Source organism: Bombyx mandarina, chromosome 04 (assembly GCF_030267445.1).
Source record: "Bombyx mandarina strain Sakado chromosome 04, ASM3026744v2".
NCBI classification, from domain to species: Eukaryota; Metazoa; Arthropoda; class Insecta; order Lepidoptera; family Bombycidae; genus Bombyx; species Bombyx mandarina.
This window is the reverse complement of record NC_143211.1, coordinates 989,866-1,010,803: the sequence shown is the minus strand read 5'-3', so window position 1 is coordinate 1,010,803 and position 20,938 is coordinate 989,866. Positions and strand designations below refer to the sequence as shown.

General features: G+C 40.2%; 1 protein-coding gene across 1 annotated transcript in view; it reads left to right on the top strand.

Moving 5' to 3' along the window:
* Positions 1–200: 200 nt before the first annotated feature.
* Positions 201–20,938, top strand: part of LOC114253232 (uncharacterized) — a 50,887-nt gene continuing 30,149 nt past the window's right edge. Inside the window, exons 1-21 of the mRNA XM_089740162.1 lie at positions 201–296; positions 881–1,136; positions 3,273–3,380; positions 3,847–3,962; positions 6,330–6,481; positions 7,297–7,471; positions 8,460–8,624; positions 9,290–9,436; positions 11,334–11,546; positions 11,841–11,896; positions 12,532–12,664; positions 13,063–13,200; positions 13,655–13,784; positions 14,233–14,378; positions 14,881–15,017; positions 15,795–15,925; positions 16,550–16,685; positions 17,578–17,695; positions 18,465–18,581; positions 19,548–19,679; positions 20,624–20,702. Of these exons, the coding sequence (XP_089596288.1) occupies positions 201–296; positions 881–1,136; positions 3,273–3,380; positions 3,847–3,962; positions 6,330–6,481; positions 7,297–7,471; positions 8,460–8,624; positions 9,290–9,436; positions 11,334–11,546; positions 11,841–11,896; positions 12,532–12,664; positions 13,063–13,200; positions 13,655–13,784; positions 14,233–14,378; positions 14,881–15,017; positions 15,795–15,925; positions 16,550–16,685; positions 17,578–17,695; positions 18,465–18,581; positions 19,548–19,679; positions 20,624–20,702 (2,881 nt within the window). The remainder of the gene's footprint in view (positions 297–880; positions 1,137–3,272; positions 3,381–3,846; positions 3,963–6,329; positions 6,482–7,296; positions 7,472–8,459; positions 8,625–9,289; positions 9,437–11,333; positions 11,547–11,840; positions 11,897–12,531; positions 12,665–13,062; positions 13,201–13,654; positions 13,785–14,232; positions 14,379–14,880; positions 15,018–15,794; positions 15,926–16,549; positions 16,686–17,577; positions 17,696–18,464; positions 18,582–19,547; positions 19,680–20,623; positions 20,703–20,938) is intronic.

Sequence of the window (20,938 nt, the reverse complement as noted above, 5' to 3'; positions counted from 1 at the left end):
TGATGAACACTGTGATGAAAGATGTTATGGTTAGTAAACACTTAAGTCGTTGGGATACAGATAAAAATTTTATATTCTCCTTGGCTATAAATTATTATTTTCTTCTTAACGTCTATCTGGCGCTTTGACACATGTCAAACGAATGTTGAAAATAATTGTCAAGATTTTTTCCGGAAGATCTCTATACTGACTATCTTGATATGACTAGTCAACATAGTATCACAGATGATCGGAAGAGCATTACGCCACAGTCCCCTGCGGAATTGGAGCTACAGTTCCATTCGAAATACGATGACGTAAGTATTATGTTTGGTAATCGACCTTATTGATCTCTGATGTGTGGGTCTGCCGAAAAGTATGCTAATAAGGTTTGTTTCGATAGACAGTGCTTATCCCGTTTCGTAGCGAGAAACCGTACTCCATGATAATCAACATGATTACCACATCAAATTAGATTTTGATTGGACGAGGTCAACATGTGGTTTATACAAATACGGCTTTACGGATACATAAAGAAATAGCTTAACCATAATGTTTATCATACTATACTATATATTATAGTGTTTTTTTAAACTTATGTTGATGGCCTTGATAGCCGATTTCAGCTTCTCCTTGACATGTAGGTAAACTCACGGGGCTCAAACCGGAATGTTGCTAGCACTGGCCCTAGCAAGAGCAGTGCTTCGCAGAATCTGGCACCGGATCGGAAACGCGACCCACTGAGAAGATCCGGCGGGGAACTCAGTGGGCTGTGTCTATGGGTTAATTTACTCGTCGAGCCCTTCGTCGCAAGCGACGGGTTCGGCGAGGACGGTGATCAGTGCTTGAGATGATAGTGAACAAGAGGTTACATAAGTACTAAATATCTGCGTAAATCCAGATAGAGCATCCAGTATGGTGGACTCGGAACCGCCTGGTCTCCTGTTTCTACTCGCTCCCAGAAGACACCGTGTGGAACAGCTACATCTGCATCATGTCGCTCTCCGCCATTGTTTGGGTGGCGGTCGACTTCACCGGAACGCACTTGGAGATCTTGGACGCGGCTTACAACATCAGCTATGCTGTGCATGTCATGGGCCTCGGATACAATCTCTTCGCCGGAGTTGAGCGGCCCAATATCAATATTAAGATTCTGAGTTAGTGTCATTTTAAATTGGTCTGGTTCTTTTGTTTTTCCGTAGAGGAATGTTTGGCGACCGAGTCTGAGGTAACCGGTACTCATATCACTTATATAGGTACGAAATGATTTCATGCTAAATAATTCTGAATACATCACATCTCATTTAGGAGATTATTATGAGTTTAATATTTCCACGTTCTTTTTACATCGCTTTAACGTTTTTTCAATCGTGCGGCTCTACACCTAGGTATCATATGACCATGGCACTGGTATGGTTTTCATTTCAGTAGTAATGTTCAAGGTTAATGTGAATTAATTAAGCAAATCCCAGTAGCTGGTTAAGAATCATTACTGTTTTATCAAAAGCTAGTACAAAATACAGCCGATTAACGAAATCGAAATTCAGATTACGAGCGCTTAGATTTCAAGCTAGGCTGCAAATTATAGTGAACAATGACGTTAATGTTTAACTCTATTTAATTATTATTAAACTTAAGGTGCACTTTACTGGTGGTAGGACCTCTTGAGAGTCCGCGCGGGTAGGTACCACCACCCTGCTTATTTCTGCCTTGAAGCAGAAATGCGTTTCGGTTTGAAGGGTGGGGCAGCCGTTGTAACTATACCTGAGACCTTAGAACTTATGTCTCAAGGTGGGTGGCGCATTTACGTTGTAGATGTCTATGGGCTCCAGTAACCACTTAACACCAGGTGGGCTGTGAGCTCGTCCACCCATCTAAGCAATAAAAAAAACAAAATGTGTGCAATTCACACGTGGTAGAAGTGAAACCTTCCAAAATTAAAATACAATTATCCGAAACGTCTTAAGTATATGTGAAATTTTGTCATTAGTAAATAATTGTAAGGTAGCGCCCACTGTGAATTGATATTTTAATTTCACGTATAATCCTAAATAAAAATTCACTACAAGAGCTTTCATACACACGTTAGTATTAAAAAATCTCACAGATGGCGCTGTATTAAATAGTATGTATATTTCTGTCTCATTCTTTGCTGGCTTCATCCTACACATTTTTGTATTTGTGTCTCTTACCTGTCGTTTTTTCCGTTGCATCCGGTTTGAAATCACAACGATTCTAAAGAAGTTTTCACTTCAAAAAAATCTGTCCTTCGCTTCGCTTCCGGTGATCCCTTCGGTGTTTCGTTTCGAATAGAACAGATTATTGATTATGCAGATTGACCAACTGTCTTCACGTCGTCTGTGAAACGCTTTTGTAGTCGAAACGACATGTCTACAATATTCCAGAACATTTCTGAAACGACTCGGCATGAGTTTTCGCTAATTGATAACAGATGACGTCACTCGTACCGCCAAAACACTTTTCGAACCTTCCTGATATACTGGTTGTTTTGATATTCGTTTCTGCTATTTGATCACAGATGGCGTTACTCGCACATACCAATATGAAATGCATTATTATTATTATTATTGTGTATATAAAAACAATTTTAATAAACACTCAGAATGATAAGTATTTTTAATGATAAGTTTTAGTTACAAAAGAAATCTCAGCTGTAGTTCTTTGATAGGTATTACCAGTTAGCATCAGTCTGCCAAATTCCTAATTCAGACAGAAGACAGTAAAGTATTAAATAATATAAATCGTATTACGATTTTATACCTACGATTTGTTTGATATATTTCTTTTTAATGCACTGAAATATTTGGGACTTATGTTTTAAAGTAGACGACATTTCTTTATTATTATTGCTTGGGTGGGTGGACGAGCTCACAGCCCACTTGATGTTAAGTGGTTACTGGAGTGCATAGACATCTACAACGTAAATGCGCCTACTATCTTGAGATATAAGTTCTAAGGTCTTAATATAGTTACAACGGCTGCCCCACCCTTCAAACCGAAACGCAATACTGCTTCACGACAGAAATAGGCGGGATGGTGGTACCTACCCGTGCGGACTCACAAGACGTCCTACCACCAGTAACAAACAGACATTTTCTTGTTGTGTTTTAACGGACTATTCAGCGGGCGAATATGAATTATAGACTTCGACTTCGTGTACTAAGCTGGGTGGCGGCAATCACGCTCTGCTCCTGGGATCACTTATTTATCAGGCGGACTGTTAGGTCGCCTACTCGCCTAAAGCAAAAATTAATAGATAAATATATTTCCAGTTGGATTCTTGTTGGATCTCGTGACGTATTCTCATTACGTGAGCCGCCAGCAGGACTTCAAGCTTGGCTGTTATTTCATTAGGCTACACCGACCTTTCAGATACCTATGTAAGTGTTATGAAGCATTCTTGGGACCACTAACTGGTGGTAGGACCTCTTGTGAGTCCACGCGGGTAGGTACCACCGCCCCGCCTATTTGCTGCCGTGAAGCAGTAATGCGTGTCGGTTTGAAGGGTGGGGCAGCCGTTGTAACTATACTTGAGACCTTAGAACTTGTATCTCAAGGTGGGTGGCGCATTTAGGTCGTAGATGTCTATGGGCTCCAGTAACTATTTAACACCAGGTGGGTTGTGAGCTCGTTCATCCATCTAAGCAATAAAATAAAAAAAAACACTATAATACTATTCGTCGGTGTTTATATTTAAATATTCATATATATGTATTGGCTACATATCAAAAGAGAAGAGGATTATTGTTTAAATAGACGCTTTCGTCAACATACATTGGGTAGTGGCGCCAAACGTTTTTTTATTTAATAATTGTAAGTACTAGCAATAAAACTGAATAATTCCAGGGGAACTGAACAATTATTATTTGAATGGAAGTGTTCTCGGCACGACGCTCAAATACTGCTACATTTGCTTGGTTTTGAGGGTCACGTGGGCCCTCGTTTGGCTCAATATCGACCAGGCAAGTTATGTTATGATATTAGCTTAATTTAAAACCAATTCCTCAATTGTTAGCAAAACTCATAGACGTAATCTGCGGTCTGTAAGCACACATGACCATAGCGAGCCCACAGGTGAAGACTTCCATTGAGTGAGAGCGGCTGTGTCCAAATTATACCATAGATATTTCAAGTGCTATTTTTTTTAATTACCTGCCGAGAGCTTAGTACTCATCATTTCAATTGATGGCAAATACTAATAGTGATTTTAAGAATTAGTGGAAAAAATCCAAGATAAATTGGTCTCGGCGACCACACAAACAGAATAACATTGTGCATATTATATTTTGGCGCAGAGCAATTTGTTACTGAATCGAAAAAATGTGCTAAAAAAACAAAATGGCGCCAATGACGTTTTCAAGTAAATTTGGAATGTAATGTTCTAATGGTTTACACGAAACTCTGTAAAATTTGTACGATCACGACGTGGTTATGTAAAAACAATTAACGGACCCTTGAGATGCTAGGTCTAAGTATAAATTGGCCGTCCAACCCATTAAACCGCAACCTTTACTATACATTACATTATCACAACTCGTCATCGCAACGTCATGGAAGCCCACTGAGTTTCTCGCCGGATCTTCTCAGTGGGTCGCGTTTCCGATCCGGTGGCTTCTGCGGATTCTGCGAAACACTGCTCTTGCTAGGGCCAGTGTTAGCTTTACACGTCATCTCGGATCCTCCCGATCCACTAACGGTGCTTTTAGGTACTTCAAGCACCGGTCACCGTTCTCGTCGAACCCGTCGCTTGCGACGAAGGGCTTGACGAGTAAATTAACTCTCAGACACAGCCCACTGAGTTTCTCGCCGGATCTTCTCAGTGGGTCGCGTTTCCGATCCGGTGGTAGATTCTGCGAAGCACGGCTCTTGCTAGGGTTCGTGTTAGCAACGTCATCAGGTTTGAGCCCCGAGAGCTCACCTACACGCTAGGGTAACGCTAATATAGCCTCTCAAGGCTATCGGCATACGTAGGAAAAGAAAAAAACTGCATAGAAATTCTTCGTGGTCCTATAGTGTTTAAATAAATATGTAGCCACATTAAATTTTATAACGGCTATTAAATATTAATTATACTCTGGAGCGAGGTCGTATTCGATGAGTTCTAAAGAGAATGAGCTGGCATTGGCCACGACGACACGATAGTTTAAAAATTACGACACTCTTAAATTTGTTTTATGGCTTCCTCCACTTTATATTTAAATAAAATATTCGATATGTTTTATGAAGATGATGAATTATTTTTATTTTTATTACGAAAGTAATATTTTGATCCAAGATCGGAAGAATGTTCAAAATTTTTGTAGTTGAAATGCGATTTTGAAAAAAATATATTTCAAATATAATTGTTTCACAAATGTTTGTGGGCACGAGTTCCACTGCACTTAAGATTAATCTGGAGACCATAGACACAATGATATGCCGTCGCTCAGCTGGAAACCTGAGATCAAACTAGGTACCTCTTTTCTTATTAAAAAAACTCGAACTATCTACTTCAAACCTTTAAAAATGTTTAAAAAGGTTCTATTGTCTCAAAGTTGTCTCACCTGCGTCTTTGCAGTTTTATTCTAATCCTGTATTAAAATTTGTCTGTGATACAGATGTGCATTTGTAAACATTACTTTTAATTTTTGTTACATCTCTGCGTTTACTTATTTTTAACACCCTTTTACTAACTTGAACTATATCTATCTATCTATTAATGTAGCAAAGACTTTTAACGTAATTTGCACCAACCCTAAGTTGACAAAAACTTGAAAATTTCAGCACGCATCAAGTAATAATGACAATCGTCTTCGTCCTGGCCTCATCGCAATGTGTGAAGTCGACGCACCATATCCTCTTTTTCCATTCAGGCCCATCATTCGTCATCTCTGCCTTCGTACCCATCTCAAGCATATCATCTTTCACATGGTCCTTATAAGTCTTTTTAGCACGCTCATCCTTACACTACCGTCTACTTTCAGACCCAAGCTCTTTTTGGACACATGATCATCCTTTTTACGCATACCACGATAACTTCACACTACATTTTCAATCAAGAAGAATAGTTCAACCCATAGAGGCTCAATAAAGAAACTACTTCTTATTTTCAATCAAGAAATAATAAAGATACAATAATTTTATTACTTTGGTTTAATATCAGAAAAGATAAAAAAAAAAATGTTCTTAATTCGGTTTGCTATTTTTTTTTTATTGCCCTTGTAGGCAGATGAACATACGGCCCACCTGATGGTGAGTAGTTACCGTCCTCATCCATCCCAGGGGCAGACCCAAGTCGCCGCCTGCCGCATATTAAGCGTGTTTTTAAAAAAATGTTTGTGTTTCTGAAGCTGGAACGCGACTTCGCCGGACTCCTACATGTCAAGCGGGCTCTGTACGCCCTCCACTCGGAAACCGACCTCAAAGGCAAGCTCATGGGGTCGGCCGCGGTCCGCTTCGTGAATGCGCTGTACAGCGTCAACAAGATGTTCATACCGATAGGGTAGCGTATCCCTTTTTTTGACTTGAGTTGCGTTGAATGTGTATACATGGTGATTGTTAGTTTGCGTGTCTAGGTCCCACTATGAGGCCAATTTCTGCAGACCTCATGTCTTAAGCAGCCATTCACGTTATGATGTCAATAGTTTCCGAAAACCACGCTACACCGTTTGCCGCGATCATGTCTTATAATCATGTAGCTTGGCAAACGCGTGTACATCTGATGACCATACAATAATATGGCACTATGGGTTCGTTTTTGTGATGAAAATGTGACGAAATAACCATTCGGTAATCCTTTACAAGTTTACAATAAATATCTGCTTGTTTCTACGATTTGGTTCAAAGAGCGTGTTTTTTTAGTAGCTTATTTTTGCATAGGAACAACACCACCGTCACCTATGTCCATAACAATGTCAATGTATGTGGGGAAACAATTATCCTGCATTCATGTTACGTTCCTAGCTCCCAGGGGCACGCGATCCGGCTTCCTTCGGCGACATAACTGTTACTATCCACCTCACAGGGCCATAGTCATCGTCATACATAGTCAGTACCTCCACTGTAGCTTCGTACATCGGCTGTAGGCTCCACTACACGCCCGCCCTGGTGGACTGACCTTTGCCTTTGTATTAACAGCACAGTGCATCTGCAGAACAACTCTGGGATACGAATGTGGCTAAGAATTAGCGCTACATGAAATACCTATCTAATTTGTAAAATGTATTCACGATATTTTAATTACGTTTCACCGGTTTGAGCCTCCATGCTCGTGTCCTGGATAAAGCTGATTAATAAGAAATGTATTACTTGATACAGTCCTTCAGTAGCGCCCGGCAACGATTTGGAGCGAGTGCTCTGCATGCTCGTGATGATGATGGGATGCCTCGTGGTGACCGGCGCAGCGGTCGCGTCCCTGTCTCTGGTGATCAGTCTGTACATGCGCCCCGAAGAGCAGTTCCAAGCTCGATATAAGCTCATTATGAAGGAGATGGTAATCATCGTTTGTCGTATCACTCTTGTCAGAGCGGTCGTGGTTGTCATTGAGTATCATTGTTGTGGGCAGATGTTATACGCGTGGAAGGTTGACCATGTGATGGACCGACCGAGTCAAGTCAGCAGTTGGCGGTTGTTTGCATGAGCGTACCAGGCTCACATCAAACCGGGAGAAGTGACGACTGCTTGTGGGCGCATAACATCTGCCCACGGATGATAATAATTAATCAATTAACGTATCGCGCTTAATGAACATGCTTCTGTCATTAGGAACCCGCCAATACATGGATTGATTTCGGAGTGAATTTGTGACCGCACAAATACCTACCATCATGTTCTCTATTTCTGCCGCTAAGCAGAGCATGCATGAGGGCATGAGCCCTTGTTTGACGGGTGGAACAGCCGCCATAAAATACAATTGGGATTCCGAACTTGAGGTAGACTAAGACCTGAGTCTTAAGGCAGCATTCACGTTGTGAGGTCTCGGGAATCTGAAATACAAAAAAAACTATATTAAATAACGTATGCATTATTTTAGGAATTGATTCAAAGTTGTCGATCTACATGTATTGTATTTGAGTCGTCTATTATCAAAGGTGGCAATCTGTGCATTTGGACAAAAAAAATTATTGATATGTCAATACAGATTGATTTGAATATAATCGTCTCCTTCAAAGAATACGGTTCAAAACCTGCATTAAATAAAGGTTAATACTTAACCTGTTATTTATCTAAGACGTCGTTCCGAAGAGTTTTGTGACTGCCAATGGAATACAAAGTCAATAATTCGTTTTTCTGATTTACCAATAATTGTCCAAAAGTCACATTGCCGGCTTTGATAATAGTCGACTCATTTATTCTATATACCTATTTAACCCGAATCGTGGGTTTCTTCGGGCTATACTCGTTCTTGCTATGTTTATTATACAATATTATTATAAGAGTATATTCCAGCCCCTACGTGAACACGTCTCATGTGTTATTAGAAAGGTTCGCGCCTGCCTGCTCGTCAGCGGGAGAGGGTGGAGACATTCTACAAGATGTACTGGCACAAGCAGAAGGCCGTGTCTCGCACTGAGCTCCTGCCGACCTTCCCCCCTACCTTACCTGCCGCTGTCTACAACGATATATACTTCGAAGCCACACAGAAGGTTAACAGATGAAATATTACAATATGTACTTTTCTTGACCAGTTTTGGGAAGTAAACTGAGGAAAGTGATAATGTATCTGTAGACAAGACAAATCTACTGGGGAGCTAACTCTCATCCTGTCTGTATAGTGAAGTAATCAAGTGCTCCAGCTGGAAGGGTGGACGTCCGTAGCTCGGAGCCGTAGACCCCGTTTTTTGTCTTCCTATCTGCCAGTATCTCCTTCAGCCCGTATCGCCTCGAGGGGCTATTCTGGTTTCATCTTGACTGGTGGGCGAGTTCACGGGGCTCAGCCTGACAGAAATTGCTAATATCTACCCTATTAAGAGCAGTGTTTCGCTGAATCAACCCCGGCCAGACTCGTATGCCCATATTATTATACTTCTTCCGAAAAACACGTAATTTATATACTTAAACTGTTCATTGTGAAAATGCTTTCGCATTGTCTCCGGGTAGTTTTCTTACCTAAGCCAAAGCATATTTTGTCCGAGAAAGACTGATGTCTATAATCTAGAAGGGATATTACCACATTGTGTTTCGTGACCCAGCTCATGAGGTGATGAGCGGAAAGGGGACGAAGATTTTATTGACTAGTGCAGAATATGTACATCTTGTCAAATCATCGTCACCAATGAATAATCAACGATTAGGAAACCTTAATTTTCAGACTAGAATTCTGCGGGATCTTTCAAATCAGTTCCTGTCTGAGTTAGCTAAGAAGATGGAAACGATACATTATATTCCCGGTGATGCTATCATCAAGAGATCCTCAAAGAAATCTTCTATCATCTACATCACTTATGGAGATGTTGAGGTTGGTTTTTTAATGGCTTTTTCAAATATATCTTTATTCTGAGCGAATATGGTTACCGTCGTCTAAAGAGAACGCTAAGTCAGAGATAGGAGCTTAGCGCAGGGGAGTCGTTTAGTGGGTAGGCCTGTATCATTTTCGACTACCGGTCCCCCCTATCCCATGCGCCCCCTAAGAGTGGGAACATCGTACGTGATTCGATCGCCGGTCCGAATTAAAAAAAGGTCCTGCCCAACGCCAAGTGCTATTTTAGATTCTCATTTGAACAAAAATGCGTAAAATTGCTGCAGAAGCATGTAAGCACTGAAGTAGGAAACCTATGGAAATGAAACGTCAACAAAAAAATCGTGCCACTGTGACGTCATCTGGCCACAAAACATGGCGGCTTTAGTGCTGCCCAGAAGATTTTAATGTTAGTAGGTTTTATCGATAAACGTTCTTGGCTTATTTTATTTTAAATATTGTTGAGTATTAATGTATTTGTAGAATTTATACTTTAATAGGAAGTAAGTATATTGTTATGTGCAAAGATGATGTGATTTAGATATTATGTGAAATCTAAGACGAGTTCGTGCTTAAAATTTTCCAAGTAAACGATATGACGATTTTTAAAATTTGCTACACTGATTTTATAAAGTTGTCGTTTGCCGCAAAACATAAAAATATGGCATAGTACAGTGCCATCAGCCCATTTCTAGCATGCTGAATGTTATCGTATTTTGAGTACGTGTTTTTCTTAGACTATTACAATCTATTTTAATTGTTTTGCTGACCTAAAGTCCGTAACACACTACCGCAGCGCACCTAAAGGAAGGTGCACCGCACTACCGCACCGCACGCAAATTTTAAACTTATCAAGAGACCGCCTGATAAAAAAAAACACCTACAGAACATTTATTCGTTAATGAAATTACAAACGTCATTCCTTGTGACTTCCTCTCTAATATCACATAATTAATAAATATTTAACGAATTTACAATAGTGTTTTACTCACTGCGGAATAAAACTATTTTATTTAAATAGTTCCGAAGAGATTTTGTCGGTAGCCTTTTTCCCGAAATATCTAAACAGAATGTCTAAATATGTTTTGATGACATATTTTAAAGAGGTATTTATGATTAGTGTCATGATGAATAGAATCCGACCGAAAAACGGTGTCCGATATTTCGGATTCAAATATATTCAGTGTATAATTTATGTTTCGGATGAGGGCTCCATAATGAATTTAAATATATATAGATAATAGTTTTGGGGCATCGACTTTCTTGAGATCCTATAAAATATGTTTTAATTATTATTTTTGTATGTTTTAAGCATGATAAAATTAGATATTTTATATAAGCAATCATATTAAATCGATATCAAAGTCATTAAATAATGTACAACCCAAAACAGACGGCCGAACTGACGTGACAATGACATTTGGCGCGCTAAACATGGCGGATTTTCGGCCTCATTAGACGGAGACGGAGACATTTACGTATATTCATGTTTCATTTTATGTACGCACTGAAATACTGTTATATTGTTTTCCTGCGAGTTAAAGTGCTGAGTAAGAACGAGATAGATATATGTTTATGTGTGTGCCTTCAAAATGGGTGCTATTTATATAAGCAATTGTACGTATAGAACAATATGTCGTGTCCCTACTATATAGGTCTATGCATGTAAGTCATTGATGATATACGGATCTCACTGTGAAAGTGTTGACGTCGCGTGGATACGCTGCGAGAATAGTTGTGCAATGGCGGTGTGACGCCAGGCATGTGTCAGGAATCTTCCGTCTACTAACCTATATTGCATTTGAATCTGTTGTTGTTTGTTCGACGTGTTGTAATCAATTTTAAGCCTTTCCTCCGTTATACTCAACGGTTAAAATCGCACAGCACGATCCGACAGATGGTAACGGCGGAGGACGACAGCACGGCCGTGCTCCGCATGACGCGCGGCACCGTGCTGGGCCCGTGCGCGCTGTGCGTGTCCGCCCCGCTCGAGCTGCGCGCCGCCACCTTCTGCACCGCGCACGTGCTCAGCGTCGCCGACCTGTGGAGGACGGCGGCCAAGTACGGCCGGACCGACGAGCAGACGACGATCCTGTGGGCCGCGGTTAAGGTCAGTAAACCTAATTCTACCAAAGTTTCCAACGTTCCCTCGGGACGTTTTATGCAACGGCGGATCCAGGGGGGTCGTGGGGGTCATGACCCCCCACTGAGCTGGTTCCAGGACTTAGGTGGACCACTAGTTGAACATAATGATTTTTACTTCTACCTATTGTTATCAAAATTAAATTATAAGTTCTTGACTTGACAACGCTATGTGACCTCCTCCTGGCGCCAAAGCTGGATCCGCCCTTGGTTTTATGTGCCTCATAAATAAAATTAATTCTGAATTTGAATATATTTTTAGGAGCATTTGGAGCGAGTGAAGTTTCATTATTTATCGAAAATACCAGAAGCCGTGAAGTGAGTTGTCATAGTGTTTTCTGAATTCATTTTTTCATTTCTTTGTACAAAATGGTTTTAGTGAAGAGACGAACTTGTCTTTGTATTTTACACTTCATTGATTGCTGTTGCGTTCTTCTAAGGAAGTTTTTACATTTAGCTTTTATATTAGCATTAAGTGTAATATAATGGTCTCTCAGTAAAGTAGAACTTGAGAAGCTCTGCTGTTGCTGTTCTTAAAAGTTGTGATAAATATGAAATGTTGTTGGAAAAAGTAAAATTCACCAAATTGACCCCTCAAACTGGAATCAATGAATTGCAGCTGGAATAGACAGAATTCTCCTAGTTGTGGTCGATCTCCATGATGATATAATAGTAGGCTTACACATTACCGTCGATGATTGAAGACTAACGCACAACTTGACAGCTTCGTTCACGAGTCGTAGCCTCAGTAGTGACCTGTAAGATAGTCCCACTCTTCAAACCAGAACTTCGGACGGCGTTTACGGTAGATAGTGGCAGGACGGTGCGGGTCCAGTACAAGTGCACTGACAAAACCTACTGCCGATTTTTGCTTAAGTTCCTGATTCACGGGAAGACACGACGTTGCGCCATTGTATACCGCACCAAAATAGCACAGATTTTAATTTTTTTAGGCACCAAAGCAGCTTACTTTATTTCAAAAAATGCCTAATGGCTCTAAGACAAGCGAGGGATCGCAACGGGAATCTTATATTAGCGGAAAGCGACGTCATGCTGGAGATCGCTGGTTGTTACATCATGAGGAATGTTGGTTTTATTAATTTTTAATTCTGTAGTAGTTTTATCACTCACGCTCACGTCAGCCCGACTGTATTTGGCAAAAGTATCTTTGCACCCGGTGTGTACATTAAAAAACCATGTTCACTTCAGAAGCATGTTCACCGAATTTCGGTCAACGTTAAGTCCTTATTTGTTCGTATAAAATTGTTGATCCTGAAGAAGACATGCGAGCTTCTCAAGGCACATCTGATTTCTATCGCTCGTGGATATCAGCAATGCCGAAGTCTGCCTGTGCGAAGCCACTTTTCGACCCTCATTTGAAGAAGTATTCGTGGGGTTACGGTAAACTAAAACACTATTTACTTACTCGTTCGTTACTTTGCATGGAAGTAGCTGTTGGTCAAATGTGCCGAGACACTTTTCAGCATGGTGACGCGTCTCTCACCGACGAAGCCGACGCCATTTGTCTCCGCTCCACGTTCCCCTGCATCATGCAGCCAAACTCCTCTCTCCTGTTGGTCTGGAACTTCTTCGTATCCTTTGTAATAGTGGCGGTCTGTTTTGTAAGTCTATATAATATTTATAAAACGTTATAGTTTGTGAAATTGTTTGCATAATATAGTTAATTATTCATAACATTGACTCGACTCTGCGGAATTTATATACACAATATTTCTTGAACGTTTACGTTACTGTCCTCATCACTACATTATTGAACTACGTGAGGATTTGAACTCACCGTCCACCTGGTGTTCAGTGGTCACTGAAGCCGGTAGACCTTACAAACTGATGGTCGTCGCCATGAGATATGAAGTACTCTAAGCTGGCGGATTTGGTTAAGATTCAAGGCCATCCGCTGGATGTAAGCAGTGCAGGACCGATCCTTGTGGCGAGCTTATGTCCAGCAGTGGACCCCAGTGGTTTGATAGAATAGAGTAGAATGGAAAAGAGTAGAGTATAGAGAAGAGAGATTGCAGTTTGCATGAATAGAGCTGTAAGCTGGATATGTGTTTGTAGACCCACCCGTACTACTTGGTGTTCAAGAAGACGGTCCCGTTGGAGTTTAGGTTCTTCGACTACGTGATCTCAATTATATATGCGCTGGACATAGTGGTGCATCTCTCCACCGGAGCCAACGTAGAAGAAGGTTGATAATTTAATTGTTCTCTTCAAGAATTTGTATAGGGGTATTAATTAATTTGTCCGAAATGTTAAGGCTATTTTAACTACATAGAATACATTATTTATAATAGAGACTAGTGGACCGTGTGACGAATGTATGTTGTATATAATAATGTGTTGTAAGCCTGAAATAGCTCCCTATCTCCCCCGTAAGTGTGGTCAGATAACTAAGGGATTCGCTCGAAAAACGCCAAAGCATCGTCAATACCCCATGTCTCCTCTTGGGTATCGTAAAAAGCAAATAAAGCGGTTGGAGGGAATGAGCATCTGTGTCCTCTGAGTATTATACCAGCGTCCTACTATACTACCATACTACTATTCTGTGAAACAACCACGCCAGTATAGGTTTGAAGGGCGGAGCAGCGCTGGACACTACTTAGTAATGTTAAATTTGCTGTTTTCAATTATTTTAGGAGTTCCAATAACATTCTCGCAAACGTCCTCGCAGCATATGAGGAGTCGTTGGTTTGTCCTCGACGTCGTTGGAACTGTGCCCATCTTCGAATTCATTGGTGAAGGTTATTTCGCCGGAATGAATAAGCTGTTTAGGCTGCCTAAGGTAGAACAACGTGTATAATTCATATAAAGCAGTGTATACCATTCTGAACTTGAGATCCATGGCAATTGTAGCACATTAATATAATAACTAATATATATATATATATATATAAATGAATTGCTGTTCGTTAGTCTCGCTAAAACTTGAGAACGGCTGGACTGATTTGGCTAATTTTGGTCATGAATTATTTGTGGGAGTCCAGAGAAGGTTTAAAAGGTAGATAAATATGAAAATGCTTGGCATTATATAAAAATAAAAATAAATGTTTTTCCTTTGATGTGCCCCCTGTCGGATGGATTCCTTTTGTTTTTATTTTGTTTTTTTTTATACAAAAGTTTATATCTTTATTTATCGATTGAGGCACTACGAAGTATGCCGGGTCAGCTATTACTTATTATAAATAGCTTAGTGAGATCTTATGATATTCACGCCTCATTCTTCCGCCCCGCCCTGGTATATCTCGGGTGCAATTTGCTGATCATTGTTCTCGGTCGCTGTTCAGGTGTTCCGAATACTGAAGAGAATTGAGGAGACGTGCGTGTACCGAAGCAATGTGTTAAGATTCCTCTCGTACACCCTCCTGCTGGTGATCGCCTGCTACATGATCACGGCGCTGCAGCAGGCCTTCATGTGCTTCCAGTGAGTGTCTTAGTATAGTGATGTAATAAAGATTCGCTGATTTAATTCCACAATAGGACATATTTTGATGTTGACATTAGAGCAGATATTTAATATCAGCTCAGGACGGACTTCACGTCACTAATCACTAGAGCCCTTAGGTAGATCGGTGAGGACGTCGTCGACTTCCTGCAGACAAGTGTCGGGCTCTTCATTATACTGTGTTTACAACTCGATTACCATCCAAACTGGAAACCGTATTAAAAAAAAGAAGATATTTGAGAAAAAACAAAAAAAAAAGGCCCGCTGTGTTTGTTTCGCCGGTTCTTCTCAGGACTGTGGCTTTTTTTGGAACCGGTGGTAGAGTTAACATTGTTATTTATATTTTGACATTCAACAAGTGTGTCATACTGACATCTAAGTTGAAATAAATGATTTTGGATTTGAATATTTCCTATGCGGCATCAAGCCTTGCGGATTTGGAACGTGCCAAGTCACACTTCGGAACATGGCAAGCCGAGATTGACGCAGGCCTTACTTTAGAGTTTACTGGTGGTAGGACCTCTTGTGAGTTCGCGCGGGTAGGTGCCACCGCACTGCCTATTTCTGCCGTGAAGCAGTAATGTGTTTCGGTTTGAAGAGCGGGGCAGCCGTTGTAACTATACTGATATCTCAAGGTGGGTGGCGCATTTACATCGTAGATGTCTATGGGCTCCAATAACCAACACAAGTTAGGCTGTGAGCTCGTCCATCCATCCAAGCAATAAAAAAAAAGGTCAACGAACTCTCGTTTCCAAGGTTCGAGTACTGTCAAGTGTCCAACTTCACGCACCGCCCGTACTGGGAGCACAAGCCGCTGGACGACGCCATGGTGGAGAGCAGACTGAGCTTCGGTCTCTACTGGGCGATATCCATGATCACGTTTACTTGTGAGCACTTACACGAGTTGGTAGCCGCGCCTGTGTGTGTGTGTGAGAGAGATAGAGATAGAGAGACGGTCAGCACGTAACTGTATGCATTGTGTATGTACATTTATTTATATTCGATGAGTTTGAGTAAAGATTTAACTGATATCGGTCACCGTATCACCATTTTCGGGAATCCGTAATTATCAAGATATGTTTACATGTATGATACGAGTTCCGAAAAATAGCATTCGGACCGTCGGTCTACCGAGCAACTTCACCTGCTCGGTGGAAGAATTCACTAATCCGTTTCCACGCAATGGGTGACCCCGATATGATATTATCAACACGCAGCTTTTAGTGTGCTTAGTGAGAGTCTTTTAACGTTCTCGATATCGTAAAAGTTAACTAAATTTTGTATGCAGTTTGAACAGCGCCCCTAGCGGCAAACGCAGGCAAACGTTCCAATTCCATAAAAAATTGAGTTAACTTTTACGCTATCGAGAACGTTAAAAAACTCGCACTAAGCACACTGCTTCCATTAAAATAAAAAATACTATTGTTATTTTAAATTATTTGATTTTCGCTTTTAGATTGAAAATAGCTATTAAATAGATAAATAATATATTTTTATTCATATTGCGCCAGGTCACATGCCGATCTGGGGTGCAGATAACTTCAACAATGTGATATACACGATGTTGCTACTCGAAATGTGTATAGTGCTGCGAATTTTCATGGAGGCTGTCTATTCTGCCACCATCATGGTCACCACCGCACTACGGTACGACTGTTTTTATATATAACACAATATGTAATGAGTGTTGGTGTACAAGTCGGTAAGGCATAAATAATAGTTTAAAAAAACTAAAAAACACGCTTTAAATAAAATTCAACTAAGAAATAGAAAATAAATTTTAATAAATTTAAATTGAAAATAGTGTAAAAAAATATAAAGGGTATTTATTAGTTTTTTTAAACTATTATTTAAATTTCATTTTTTAGTAAAATTTTCTATAAAAGCGTATTTTTAAAACTATTAAGTACTATAACATCAATTCCTGCCTTATCGACTATAGATAAAAATTATATAAATTGCCAAAAATTTTATTTTGCAAATTGAATAGTGGAATAATCTTATCAAATTAGTGTATTGTTATCGGTCCTGGATAAATTTACAAAGTTTGAATGAAATCTGGCTGTTTAAAGTGGGTCAAAATCGCGTCTAAAGGAGTCAGTTACAGTCATACAAACATACATACAAGTGAAGCTAATATAAAGCGTGTAATTAAAAGGGGCCGCTTCGATGTGAAAAGAAAACGTGGTGCGAGTATTAGGAGGGTACTTGTAAAGCCGCAATGAAATACGAAGACAGCGGGCTAGCAGCCGCCATCACTCGAGAACTTAGGTCTTGGGTGCTGTGATTAATTGTCTTGCATTGTGCGTCATCATATACAATAAAATGCATTAGCGTATGGATAAGATAAAGGACTAGGTAGAGACCTCATGCCTCATTGGTGTCGATGTTGTCTGTGGGCTTCGGTAACCACTTAACACCAGGTACCTAATAAATAAATAATCGTTCATCTCATTGTGAGTTAGATCACAAGTGCCGGTCAGAATGTTCCTTATTTGTTGAGCTGAACGGTCCAACACAGCCTCCATCACAATTTCAGAGAAGACTACGACGCTTGTATCGAAAATGTCAAGAATTTCCTGATCAAGAAACAAATGGATCCCGTATTAAGACAGAGATTCATCACTTACCTCCAGCTCTGCTGGTATACTGATAAGGTAATCACTACATAGTATAAAACAAAGTCGCTTTCTCTGTCCCTATATTCCTATGTATGCTTAAATCTTTAAAACTACGCAACGGATTTTGGTGCGTTTTTTTTAATAGATAGAGTCATTGAAGAGGAAAGTTTATATGTATAATAACATCCATTAAATAGTGGAGAAACCAATAATAAATTAGTTTCTGAAGCGAAGCGAGGGCGGGTCGCTAGTAAAAATATAAACAAAATAGTCGTTGAAAGGTAGTTAGTATTCTCTTTGATGCAGATTGGAAGCTCTCATGAACGTATGTCGGGTTGCCGAGAGACTGTTTGAACTCGTCGCATAAGACATCCGGTGCATTTCGTATGTAGCGATGCACCGGTGTTCGAATCCGAATTAAGCAAATTATAATTTTCCGGGTTTGATTTTTATTACATGATGTTATTCCTTCACCGTGGAAGTCAATCGTGAACATTTTGTTAAGTACGTATTTCATTAGAACAATTGGTACACGCTTGCGGGATTCGAATACCGTTGGATCGCTACATACGAATGCACCGGACGTTTTATCCTTTAGGCCACGACGACTTTCTGCCGTGAAGCAGTAATGCGTTTCAGTTTGAAGGGTGAGGCAACCGTTTTTTTGTAAAAACTGAGACCTTAGACCTCATATCTCGAGGTAAGTGGCGGCATTTACGTTATAGATGTTTGATGTAGGCCGTGAACTCGTCCACCCATCTAGGCAATTAAAGAAAAGGGTGTTAATGACGTGACCCTCGCGCAGGCCTATTCGATGACGAACAAGAAGAGTTCAATATTCTACGACCTGCCCGCGCACGTGTACCGCGACATAGTGACGCGCCAGCGCAGCAAGTACATCGAGCGGATACCCTTCGTGCAGGTGACGCGGCCTTGCACTGGGCGAGGGTCCTTACCACAGACTAGCCTTACAGATTATTGCTTCTGTTGATAATTCACACAATGCGCCATATATCCGTAGTTAAAATGCAGTAGCACAAAAGCCGGTCTGATACTTAACGGTGATCTTTTCTAGGTGATCGTAAAAAATATTATACATGAATGAAAAAAATGTGAGCCGTCACGGCACGCCTGGCAGATGTGAAACATCGACATTATTTTGTAAAACTAATATGCAGAAAAGAACAGATTGTGATAGGAACTAAATATGTCATAATGATAAAATAAAATATTACGAAAAAATAATTTGTTTTCAAGTAACACACAGGTTATGTGTACTGTAGTAAACAACACTGTATACACTACGGAGTATACACTATAGGTATCCGAGCTCAGTGTAGCGAGAGAGATGGCTTAACGCCGGATCGAGTGGAAGAGAATCGCACAGTCGATTGCGCATGGCGACGCGTCGCCACGGCATGCGTCGCCACGCCAGAAATCGGTTTTACGTGCGGCTATAGATGTTTCACATCAAAAAGTGTTGTAATACAATGTACATCGTTATATTTCCATTTTACTCGCATCGATTCCCAAATAAATATCACACGTCAACACAATATAGGGAGAGAGAGAGACAGTATTCTTGTAATGTACTGTAATGTACATCAACAAAAGAAACAATGCGAAACATTAAATACAAAAAAAGTAGAAACTATTTACACGCGGTGTTCCAATGTTTCAATTAAAATATATATACATAAATACACATACATATACACAATGTAACGTAATATTATTAACTGTAAGGTAACTAATTAATATTAATTTATATAATTAATAACTATTACTTATTACCTGTTATCGATATATTTGCTACTTAGTTATTTTTATTTTAATAATTTTGAGAAGTCAGAATACATTATATAAGATGATCTTAAAATGTTTTCAGTTTATCCACGGGGAAGATCTATGTGATCTGTCATCAAAGGCCAAACTCTTTTACACGTCTCCAAACGAGATCCTACTGAACACCGGAGACATTACAAATGAAATGTACGTCGTTAAGCAAGGGATCTGTGAGGTGCGGGAACTGTTCTTAAACTAGCTGACCCGGCAGACTTCGTAGTGCCTCAATCGATAAATACAAGACCTAAACTTTTGTATAAAATAAACTTAAAACAAACAAAAGGAATCCGTCCGACGGGGGACAGATCAAAGGAAAAACAAAATTGTTATTTTTATTTAATTCCGAGCATTTTCATATTTATCTACCTATTAGCCAAATCTGTCCAGCCGTTCTCGAGTTTTAGCGAGACTAACGAACAGCAAATAATTTTTATATATATTCTTAAATAACGGTTACGATCTATTTACTAATAGGAATGTTTTCTACATAAAGAATACTATTTTGACATCGTCGTGGCCTAAAGGATAAGACGTCCGGTGCATTCGTGTTGAGCGATGCACCGGTGTTCGAATCCCGCAGGCGGGTACCAATTTTTTTAATGAAATACGTACTCCACAAATATTCACGATTGACTTCCACGGTGAAGGAATAACATCGTGTAATAAAAATTAAACCTGCAAAATTATAATTTGCTTAATTAGTGGTGGTAGGACCTCTTGTGAGTCCACGCTGGTAGGTTGGTACCGAAAGGCATTACTGGGTCCTCCCTGCCTATTTCTGCCGTGAAGCAGTAATGCCTTTCGGTTTGAAGAGTGGGGCAGCCGTTGTAACTATACTGAGACCTTAGAACTCATATCTCAAGATGGGTGGCGCATTTACGTTGTAGATGTCTATGGTCTCCAGTAACCACTTAACACCAGGTGGGCTGTGTGCTCGTCCACCCATGTAAGCAATAAAAAAAAATACACGTCAATTGCGGTAAGAGAATGGTGACATGAAGTAGTTGCTCCAAAGAAGAATCATGATTTCAACACTTCACAAAAAAATATAGTTGTTACTTAAGAATATGTAAAATAAAGATGGTAACAGACAGATAGAATTACATTTATTTTGTCTAGGTGTACTGCCCGATCACGAAGCGCGTCGTCAAGGCGATAGGACCGAAAAGCCATTTTGGTGTGCTCACCTGCATTTTACGTACGTCATTATTCTTTTAATGCTTTTTCAAGGCTTTTATGAGATACATAACAAAGGGAATTAATGAAACAACAGTCACTGGAGACAGTAAGTTCCGTCGTACCGGCGCACGCGGCAGATTATGCCGCACCGGCGGGTTCGCACCTACCAACCTACTAACAGTACAGATACTAATAGACATGGGCCTACCCCGTGGTCATACAACATGACCGGCTCAGCGCTGGCTACATTCATCG